The 11,446-nt window shown below is 48.3% G+C and overlaps 1 protein-coding gene across 1 annotated transcript; it reads left to right on the top strand.

The window, feature by feature from the left end:
* Nucleotides 1-7,804: 7,804 nt before the first annotated feature.
* LOC101776961 (wall-associated receptor kinase 2) lies at nt 7,805-10,929 on the top strand. The gene is made up of 3 exons (XM_004975283.3): nt 7,805-8,794; nt 8,945-9,118; nt 9,391-10,929. The coding sequence occupies exons 1-3, from the start codon at nt 7,882-7,884 to the stop codon at nt 10,575-10,577; spliced, it is 2,274 nt and encodes a 757-aa protein (XP_004975340.1). The 5' UTR covers nt 7,805-7,881; the 3' UTR covers nt 10,578-10,929.
* The last annotated feature ends 517 nt before the right edge of the window (nt 10,930-11,446 follow it).

The following is an 11,446-nucleotide window of genomic DNA, read 5'->3' as shown; positions in this document are numbered from 1 at the left end:
GAAAAATTCAGAAGATAAAGAAAGGGAGCCAAAGCGCCACATAGTTCTTCCAGGTAAAAGAAAAATCGTGGGAGTCGAGGATAAAACAGACTAGTCAGATGATTATGATCAGTTTGATGATATGCCTCCATTCGCTTTCGAAGTTGACCCAAGCATGAAGCTAGCCAAAGAAGAGGCTCCGTACTTGCACCACGATCATGACCAAAGAATTTTCATCAACAAGAAGTTTTTTAACATTACATTGTAATGCACTAAATATGGTTAACCTTTATGTAATGCTCTATGGCCATCAAAACCTTTGAATTTTATTGTAATCTCTATGGTGAACATTTATTTGATCAATATAAACAATGTTAACTTAACCACATACATCAATTGCATTTTTTGCACGTTGAAATTATTTAATTGAAGAGTTTGTTGATGATAGTGATGCATCAAAATAATTATTTTGAAAACTTAATCAACTAATATAGAATTAATGACTGATTTAAACTTATTTTAAATATACTTGCTAATTTAATATAATTTCATGTTCAAAATATGTAAAGTGGAAAATAACTGAAAACAAGCGGGAAATGCAAAACCCCACTAAAGAGCCTTTAGTCCCAGTTGCAAAGTCAACCAGGAACTAAAGGCCCACCCTTTAGTCCTGGTTGCAATTTGGAACTAGGACTAAAGGGTGTGTTTTCAGCTCCTACGCGAAAAGCACCCTTGCAAATTGCAACTAGGACTAAGCGGGGGGGGGGGGGGGGGTTTAGTCTTGGGTTGAATTTGCAACCAGGACTAAAGGCCCCTTAGTGCCGGTTGCAAAGTCAACCCAGGACTAGGAGGGTTAAGACACGCCCCTTCTCCCTTATGCCTCGTCTCCCACACACTCCACTAGATCGATCCGCTGCCCCGCGCCCGCTCGTCTCCCGTCCACCACCCTGCCACCATCCGCCTGCCTTGGCTGCTGTCGTCCGCTCGCTCCCATCTACCACCCAGCCGCCATCCGCCTGCACCGGCCGCCGCCGTCCTCCTGCCCCGGACGCCGTCACTCGCGGTGCCCCAGCCTGCCTACCATCCGAGCTCCCCCCGCCTCCGTCCACCCTTGCCATTGTTGTTGTTGCCCGCCCCATCCAAGACCCTCGCCGTCGATTCGCGCACCCCACCTTCACCCGCGCCCCTTCCCTGCCACCGTCCAGGACCCCCACCATCGCGCCCACCTTGTAGCCTGCCCCAGCATGTTGTTCCGCGTGCCGCCCTTACATCCGAGCGCTGCCCCCGCCGTCCGTGCGCCTGAACCTATTTGAAATGTGGACGTTAATTTAAAAAACAAATCAACCGTATGTTACAGTCAAACTTTAAGAGACAGACCAAGTGGAACCTTCCATTACGAAAACCAATATAAACTCACTTAACCTGATGTTAAATGTAGAAGACTAGAATATTGCTAGACAAACTGGCACAAATTTTTATTATGCTCATCCAAATATTCATGCATAACAGCATATATGTACAACCAAAATTTGAATATATTTTTTTATTATAGTTTATGCACTGCTTCATTCAACCACTAGAATAGTGAAGTTTTGGTTTCATGAAATCAACAAAATCAAACTTTGATGCTGAATGATTCATTGATGCTACATCAAAGTCTATGATACAATTTTTAATTTAATTTATCTATGATTTCATGTGTGTTTAAATTAGTTGAGATGGGATATGAAGAGGATGCAAGGTATATAATGGAGGAGATTATTGCTGGTGGTAGTGGCTCCAACGTTCTAATAACGTACACCGAGGATGAGGGTAGCCAGGCAGACATGTTGCTCAACATGTCCAGTGATGGCAATGATGAGCCCAAGCACCACGTTGATGACAATGCGGAATAAAGCCTTGCCGTCACGGAAGGTACCGGCGAGCTATATATCATTTTCATTATTTTAACCCATCTATAATTTCATATTTATTATTACTATGTACTAATTAATGAATCTTGAACTATTAGCCCTCTGGATCAATGAAGCAAAACAAGCCATGAGGTCATACCAAGATTATGGAGGAAAGGCTTCACATCACGGAATTGATGGAAAAGGGCAAGCCAATTGCTCCCAAACATGTGGCTAAAAAGTTCGTGAGTCGGTGCAAGGCTATTGTAAGGGACAACGTGCCCATCAGCATTAGAGAATGGAACGGTAAACAAGATGTTCCATTCATGCTCCTGCAGACACAAAAGTATATGTTGTGGGCAGATGTCAAGAAACACAAAAGTATATCTTATCATTTAAACCATAATCAGTAGCAACAGATGTAATGCGCTCAGCAATATTATCAGCATTATGAGAAACATCAATGAAACGAAGGCCTTCTCTAGTTGCCAATCAGCATTAACATAATGAACAACCACACTAAGGTAATCTTCCTTAGCATTACCAGACCATATGGCAGATGTAAGAGCAACAAAGGAAACATATTGCAAAGAAGCCACAAGTTTAGTACGACACTCATCAAAATACTTAACAAAATCTTTGGTGGTGGTTTGCCTAGACACACAACTGAATCAAGGATTATGAGCAATATTAATATACTCCTCAAATGCATCAGACTCACCAAAGCATAAAGGAAGGTCTAGTCTAGCAATCAATCTGCACAACTGGATACGAGCAACATTAGGATTGTACTCCCACATATGGAGACAGCCATCAGGATTGTACTTGAGTTGGGACTGAGCCATACGTGAAGCACCTAGCAAGACTGGGCACTTTGGAAGGTGCCTATGCAAGTGTCCAGTACCACTAGAAGACTTACCAAAATAAACTTTCTTGCAATGTAGGCACTTAGCACCAGTTCTTACCCTCTTGTCATTCATTACCCCGTATAGTGGCTCAAAGTCGTCCCATACCTTAGAGGTGCAAGAACGAGTCCTCTTGCTGCCCGTACTCTCCGAGCCCGGACAAGCACCAGAGCCAGTAGCAGCAGGTGGTGGAGAATCTCCACTACCTGGCTGAGAATCGAGGACAGCACCACCGAGCAGCGCCCGCCGATCCGCCTCCAAATCAGAATTATCATCTCCGGTCTCCCCCCATCAACCGCAACTCATCATTGAGGCAGGTTGGATAGTTGTCGTCCATCCTAAGACCTCAAATGAAGAGCACACCTGGAACAGGAAACACACCCTCAAGCCCTCCACCATTGACGTCGTCGCCTCGGCAGTTCCGTTCCTCAACAACGCGCGGCACCTATAGGAGACCTGCAAGAGGAGAAAAGTGAGGGAGGCGGATCTGCGAGGGGTCAAAACAAGAAGAGGAACGAGAGGAGGTTGTTTACCTGTGCAGCCGGAGCCCTAAGCCGGAGAAGACGAACCGCAATGGTGGGGAACCAGGGAGTGAGGCGGATCTGCGAGGGGTCGGGAGGAGGAGGCGAGGAGCCGGGAAGGAAGGCGGAGGGCCAGAGGGGCTAGGGGAGAAGTGGGGTTACGGGGAGGGAGGTAGATGGGTGACCGGTGAGCCGGCGGCGGGCAAGGACGCTGGATTTGAGAGGGGAGGAGCAGTTACGGGGGTAGGGAGGTGGAGGGGCCACCGGCAAGCCGGCGACAGGCGATGATGCCGAATCTGAGAGTGGAGGAGCAGTTACAGGGGGAGGGAGGCGGAGGGGCCACCGGCAAGCCGGCGGCAGGCAAGGACGCCAGATCTGAGAGTGGAAGAGTAGTTACGGGGAGAGGGAGGCGAAGGGGCCACCGGCGAGCCGGCGGTGGGCGAGGACGCCGGATCTGAGAGGGGAGGGACAGTGTGAGACGACGGCGGGCAAGGACGGCGGAGGATCTAGGGGAGGAGGCGCAGGCATCGAGGGACGGAGGGAGGAGGCGAGGAGCCGGGAGGGAGCGAGGGGAGCGCTGGAGAGGGCGAGAGGCGGCTCAATGCGGGAGCGGTGCGGGCGCGAGGTAGGGTTTCGGCCGGGGGCCGCCGGGTGCTGGTGTTTTATACGGCCGTTGGCCGGGCTGAGGCAGGCGTGGCACGCCTAAACAAGCCGTGCCGGCCGTTGCTAGCCCACGGGCTGAATGGGCTAGGCCGTGCCGAGCCAGCCCACGGCCTGAGGTAGCGGCCTAGGCCCGGCCCGTGGTGTAGGCCGGGTCGGCCCGGTCCTGCAAGGCCGCCGTGCCGAGCCGTGCCTGTACCGGGCCAAATGTCGTGTCGTGGGCCGGCCCGCGGGCCGCGGGCCAAATGGAAAACTATAATTGTCAGTGTAACACCCCCGGCAGTCTGAACATCGTCTCCTGACAAAATGCACAGACTGGAAACAAAAGAGTCGAATAAATCTGAAGCTAATCCTTTGGTCATTATATCTGCAATCTGCTGATCAGTCGGTAAACGAACGACGCAAAACTCACCGAGGGATGGATGTCCAACTCGATGTGTTTGGTGCCGCGATGATGAACAGGATTACTGGCCATGTAAGCTGCAGATATATTGTCACCGAAGACCACTGTTGCTGACAGGACTGCACATTGTAATTCACCAGGCAATTACCTTAGCCAGCAGCACTCTGCAACTGCATTTGTCACTGCCCTGTATTCAGCCTCTGCACTCACTGCTAGAAACCTCGACTTTAGTCCCGGTTGGTAGAGGCCAAATCTCTCTAAAAACCATTCGGGATAAATTTTTCGAGACAAAAAGGGGTCCTTTAATCCCATTCCATCCACCTGGGAAGACCCTCTTTAGGCCCTATTTGTTTGGGCTTTCAGCCAGCTTCTCGCCCCTAGAAGTCGAAAGCCCGAACAAACGGCAAGCTTTTGAGCCTAGCTTTTCGTGAGCTAAAAGCTGTGGAAAGCCACGTTACAATGGTAAGCTGGAAAGGAGGGGAAAACGAGCTTCTAACTAGCTTTCTGGGTTATTTAGACGCCTACCATCGGTTATGTACCGAATCGGTACGTTCTTTTTCCTCTTCCACCTCCTCCCCCGACGCGCCGCCCTCCCTCTGCCCCAAGTCGCGCCGCCCGCCTGCCGCCCTCCATCCGCCCTAGCGGCGCTAGGTTACGGCGAGCGCGAGCGCCAGGCCTACAACTTCGGGGGCGGAGGCGGAGCAGGGGCTGCCCGTGCAGCCTCCGGCGCCGCCGCCGCAGCTCGCAGCCGAAGCGGACTAGGCGAAGGGGAGTGGGAGGGACGCCGCGATTCAGTGGTGATTCGCAGAACGGGGAAGATGAGCCCGCCTCAGCTGAGCTTGCCGTGGGTCGCAGGGCTCGGCAGCGGCCATGATGAGGTAGAGAAGAATCGGGTGAGGAGCGGCACGTCGGGGAGCATGCTGCCGCCGTCCTCCTCCGCCGCACCCAGCATGTCGAGCATGCACGCATGGGAGTCGTCGCCCTTCCTCCGGCCCAGCTCACGCCGCCCTCCCTCCGCCCCAGGTCGCGCTGCTCGCTCGCCGCCCTCCACCCCTGCTCGTCCTCGTCAGCCCTGTGCAAGATCTGCTTGCCCGGCCCCTGCTCATCCTCGTCAGCCCCTGCTCGTCCTCGTCAGTCCTTGCTCGTCCCTGCTCGTCGGGCCCTGCTCGTCCGGCCCCTAATCTCTTCCAACCATGAATTACTAATAAGTTGGTGGTGTGGAACAATCTCCTTCCACGAATCGCTAATATTGTGCTAAGCCATAATGAAGATGAATTTCATTAGAACCTACATCAAAATGGAGATTATTTGGCTCTGATCTATAACGAGGTCCCCAGTAACAACAAACGACTCTTGAAATTAAAGATCCCATTAAAAATAAAAATATTATAATACATAGACGTGTTATCTTAACAAAGGATAATCTAGCTAAGCACAACTACCAGGGCAGTATGTCACAAGGGTGAGACTATTCCACATCTTTTTTTTGAGTGTCGACTTGCTCGTATGATCTGCGCAATATATGCGGCTTTTGGTATTTTACAACCTCGTAGTGTGGAAAATATGTTTGGCACGATGGCTTACAAACCTTTAGTGTTTCTTGGAGCAGCGCCTGCATGTTGGTCTTTGTGGTTGTGCAGAAATGGTGTGATATTTGAGAAGAAACAACATTCTTTTTTGCATGTTATCTTCTCAATCACACGCTGGCTTCGTACATGGGCTATCCTCCGGAAGCCTACTACACAAGGTTTGGTTGTAGCGGCATCTCAATGCTCGGCGCGAATGGCTAAGGACATTTTACCGAGGCACATGGATAGCGGTCTAGTATTCAGATCGAAAGTCATTAGCCTGCCTGTTTTCGTGTTTCCTTTTGTAAGGCTGTGTACTATTTTGGTAGAGGTAGGGAATTCTTCATGTTCTATTGTATCACCTTGATGTAACGTTACTCGAAAAAAAATTATTCTCTACGGCAAGGAACAGACAACTAGACAAGACAACTAGTTTGTACATACCCGGAAGCCTACGAATATATAGGTGGAGACTGACTTGCTTTAGCAGTGCCTGGCAGGTCTTCCCCGGCCCGGCAACCATTTTTAGCCACAGATGGTAGTCAGTCAAGCAAGCATGGCCGGTTTCACAAGACTGTTCAACGTAAAATACAAGTACAGTAATCAAGCACGGCACTTATAGTTGTTCGAGTCTTCTGATGTTATCTTTCACTACTTGAAAATGAACCTTTAGTTCCGGTTGCATAAGGCTATAGATCTCGAAAATCCAACCGAAACTAAATTTTCGAGACAAAAGGGGTGTCGTTTAGTCCCGAATCATTCATCTAGGACTAAAGATCACCTTTAGTCTCAGTTGGTTGGTGTTACCAACTGGGACTAAAAAGTTTTAAAAAAAAGTACTCGCGCCGGCCGCCTGTGCCCGCCCGCCGCCGCATGCCTCCGTTCGCCTCTATCCGCCTCCACTCGTGCCAGCTGCTGCTCGCCTGCCCCCGCCCACCAGCCGCCCACCTCTACTCCGGATCCGCCCCCGCCCGCCTCGGCTCCGCCTGCCGGCCGCTCAGCCGCCCGCTGCCCGGCCTCACCACTGCCCTACCCTCGCCCCGCTACCGCTCCTCACTGCCAGTGAGGGGCGAGCAGAGGGGGAGGGGGCGGTGGCGGTGGGAGGTGAGGGTGCAGTGGCGGCGCATAGAGGGGGAGGAGGGGAGCGTTGGTAGAGAGAAGAGGAGAGGGAGGAGAGGATGAGGAGAGGAACGAAGAAGAAAAGTGGAGAGGAGAGCGCTGCCTCAAGGACCGCATGGAAATCTGGTGACGCCCCGGCCACTTGTCCCTGTTGAAAATTCCAACCAGGAGAAAAAAAACCCCTTTTATCCCGGTTAGTAATTCCAACCGGAACTAAATCTTTTGTCCCGATTGGAATTACCAACCGGGACAAGTGGGGGTGCTTTTTTCCCGGTTGGAATTTCCAACCAGGACAAAAGGAGGGGGCGTCAGTGCTAGATCTTTACAACCAGGACTAAAACCCCTCCTATTGGTATCCTTTCGGTTCCTCATTTTTGACTCGGGACTAAATGTATTTTAGTTCCGGATCCAATGTTTACCGGGACAAAAACACGAAGGTAAGTTCTCCGGTGGTGTTTGGACTTAAATATATATACGGAGATGTGCAGTGGCCTTTTTATTCGATTCTCTCCCGTTCACCTATCATGCTCGCTGCCAAGTTGCCAAGATGCCGAAAGCAACTAGCGTTTTGCTGCAAATTGATTTTTTTAAACAGAAATTCGGACGAAGCCAGATGGAAAGACCTGGTCATCCAAGTCAGTCAATGCACACAGGAATCTGACCAGGCCGTCCTAGTAAATGCACACACGGATCTGACCTGTACTGGTGTCGACACCGTCGCTAACCATCTTATACTTAACAAGGAGTTTGCATAAATAGACCTTCCTCAACCTTGGAGTAGCAGCTGCCAAGTGCTCGATTCAATCAAGGGAAGACAACTAACACCACCACACCATGCTGCCGCATAGATTAGATGCACTGCTATGTCTTGGAGTAGTGCTCTTGCTTGCGGTAATACTCTCTTCTGTTGAAGCATTGCCGCCGCCTAGCAACAACTGTCAGAGAAAATGCGGCGAAGTCGATATCCCATATCCATTTGGCATTGGGCCTTACGACTCGCCTGATCACTGCTCTTTGCCCGGCTTCAACCTGAGCTGCACGGAAGTCGGCCATGGATCATTCAGGCCATTTCATAAAGATGTAGAGGTTCTGAATATCTCGCTGCAGCAAGGTCTTGCCCGGATCAGGATGGATATGTCGACTTATTGCTACAACACCTCCACTAAGGAAATGGATTACCTAAACTGGCGGCTGAACCTGACAGGTACGCCCTATAGATTCTCAGAGACTGCTAACATGTTTACGGTCGTTGGGTGCAGAACACTGGCATACATTGGAGATGAGAATAACATCGGCAGGTACATGAGCGGTTGTGTCTCCATGTGCCGGCGAGGCGATGTAAGAACACTTACTGATGGCTCATGCTCCGGAATTGGCTGCTGCCAGACAGCCATCCCCAAGGGTCTGCAGTACTACCAGGTGTGGTTCGATGAAGGCTTCAACACGTCGGAGATCTACAACACCAGCCGCTGCAGCTACGCGGCGCTGGTCGAGGCATCCAAATTCACATTCTCCAAAAGCTACGCTACATCATCGGAGTTCTACGATACTTATTCTGGGCAGCCACCGTTGATCGTGGACTGGGCTATTGGGAACGGAACTTGCGATGAAGCCCGGAACAAGCCTGAGTCATATGCATGTGTCAGCAGTAGCAGTGAGTGCTTTAATTCGGACAATGGACAAGGCTACATCTGCAACTGCACCAAAGGATTCCAAGGCAATCCGTACCTTGTTGACGGATGCAAAGGTAATGAAATCTATAGGTGCAATTCCTTTTGCGTGATATGTTTGTATAAATAAGAGAGGCGATGTTTTGACCTTTGATTAGGTCATGAGATAATCTACTGCCACTGGAAATCTTTACTCAATATTTTATATACCACTGCTAACATTGCAGATGTTGATGAATGTAATAACAATCTGGAGAAATACCCTTGCTCTGTGAAGGGAACTTGCAAGAATACTCAAGGAGGATTTCAATGCATTTGTCCTCCGCATTACCAAGGCAACGCATACACTGGGACATGTGAGAAGGACCAGTCAATTCCTCTAAAAGTCACAATTCCAATAGGTACTACTCGTATAGTCGTATCTTTCCGCACTGTTCAATTAGATTTGTGAAAGCATCTTTCCCCACTGTTCAATTAGATTTGTGAAAGCATGACTGAAACAAATCTATCCTCATGGTGTCACATTTGTGAAGTGACTGAATATTGTATTTAAGTGACACAAGTATATAAACCAACCAGTACATTAGTAGTTGTTTCAGTGAATAGGTCTAACCATACTTCTTTAGTTTTTCCTTCTACCAACTTACGAGTTAGATACATGTCTGACCTGCAGGAATTTTTGCCTGTGTTTTGCTTGGTCTATTACTTTATCTTGGTAAAGAATGGATCCAGCACAAACGACAAATAATAAGGCAAGAATACATAAGGAAGACTGATGAATGCTTTCAGCAGAATGGAGGGCAATTGCTAATGGATATGATGAAAGTAGAGAGCAACAAAACATTTAAGTTGTATAACCGAGAAGAAATTGAGTTGGCCACCAACAACTTTGACAAAAGCTCAATCATTGGTGAAGGTGGTCAGGGAACTGTTTATATAGGGCAAAATCTTGATTTAGAAAATAATCCTGTTGCTATCAAGATCTGCAAGGGATTTGATGAGAATAGGAGAATGGAATTTGGTAAGGAGCTTCTTATACTTTCTCGAGTCAAACATGAAAACATCGTCCAGCTTCTAGGTTGCAGCTTGCAGTTTGAAGCTCCAGTTCTGGTGTATGAATATGTTCCAAATCAAACTCTACAACATCTTATTCATACACAAGTTGATCCGTCCAAAAGAACTCTAGAGGTCCGTCTTAAAATTGCCTCTGAGATTGCTGCAGCACTTGCATACCTACATTCTCTTAGCCACCCTGTCTTTCATGGAGATGTCAAGTCCGTTAATATTCTTCTAGGCCACGATCTCTCTGCAAAAGTTTCTGATTTTGGGTGCTCCATGATTAGGTCAGCTGATGAAAATGTTCAAGTAGTGAAGGGGACGATGGGCTACTTAGATCCAGAGTACCTTTTGAACTTTGAGCTTACTGATAAGAGCGATGTTTACAGCTTTGGTGTTGTTCTTTTGGAGCTCTTAACACGAAGGAGGGCACTGTCCAAAACAAAGGTAAGCCTCGTGTCTGTCTTCATGGAAGGTGTGAAGGAGGGCAAGCTTACAGAACTCATAGATAGGGAGATAGACAATCAAGAAAACATGGAGTTAATACTTCAAGTGGCTGCGGTAGCAAGTCGGTGCTTGGCCATGACCGGTCAACGCAGGCCAATGATGAGAGAGGTAGCAGAGGAACTCCAGCGATTGGCACGTCCAGTACCACCTCGCACTCAAGGGTTTCATGGTGTTAGTGCACTCATGATGCAGGGACGGTCGTCTGACAATTCATCGGGTGACTATACTAGTGAAGAAAGCACAGATTATTACATCCTCCAGAAGAAAGCCTCGATGAGCATAGAGTTTGCAAGATGAAATCAACATGGACAGATGACTGAATTTGTTGAAGCACGTGATAACTAGTATAATAATGCCTTGGTCTTCCGGTGCTAAAAGTTAGTGATAAAAAATGAAGGACTATAAAAGGGAAGCACAAGTTTCATAACACATGGAGCTTGATATTTGTTTCAATTAATTCACAGGATTCTAGTACCATTTTTAATAGTCTGTATATGGTTTTCATAAGGTTGCCACTTATGCTTCTCTTAAAAGATGCAATGAAGTTATTGTATAGAAAATTTGTACATACTTTCTATAGGAACTCAAGTTTCGTTGTAATAACACTATAACAGGAGCCAGCAAGATGCCTAACACATTTAGCAATGCATCATTTTGAATAACTTCGCATAACATTATATAAGATTGAAGCCCTTTAACCTTTCGATCAAAGAGGGTTGAATGTTAGCATAAATTGTAGCAGATACTTTTGCACCCATGCAAAAAAAAAACAAACCACCGTACCTGGCACACACTCTCCTCCACCCGATCCTCACCCTACCCCTCTTTCTTCCCCTTTTTCTCCGCCATCATCATCATCTTCTTCTTTGGTAGAATGGTTGACTGAGTAAACTTGTCAAAGTCGCGAGAGATGTACTGCTTTCATGATAGAATGAAAAGAAAACATCAAACCCTCGTGCGTTGGTTGACTGAGTAAATACGTGTTGGCTTGATGGTGATACTTCATGAAGCACCTACCCACACCTTTTTGGTCAGTCTACTCGATGGGAAGACAGGAGGAGGGCGCGAGCGAGTGCGATGACCCGGCAAAAGTTGCCAACCTGGCATCAGTTTCGCCTGCTTCTATCAATCATCCGGCGTAAACTGACAAAAGAGCGTGTTTCTCA

This window comes from Setaria italica, chromosome VII (genome assembly GCF_000263155.2).
Source record: "Setaria italica strain Yugu1 chromosome VII, Setaria_italica_v2.0, whole genome shotgun sequence".
Lineage (NCBI taxonomy): Eukaryota > Viridiplantae > Streptophyta > Magnoliopsida > Poales > Poaceae > Setaria > Setaria italica.
This window is presented reverse-complemented; position numbering and strand designations above follow the sequence as displayed.

What these genes read in the sequence shown, in the direction of transcription:
- LOC101776961 (XM_004975283.3), top strand. Translation starts at nt 7,882, where the DNA reads ATGCTGCCGCATAGATTAGATGCACTGCTATGTCTTGGAGTAGTGCTC. An exon ending in CCTTGTTGACGGATGCAAAG is followed by an intron (nt 8,795 to 8,944) that starts GTAATGAAATCT and finishes CTAACATTGCAG; the next exon opens with ATGTTGATGAATGTAATAAC. An exon ending in AAAAGTCACAATTCCAATAG is followed by an intron (nt 9,119 to 9,390) that starts GTACTACTCGTA and finishes TCTGACCTGCAG; the next exon opens with GAATTTTTGCCTGTGTTTTG.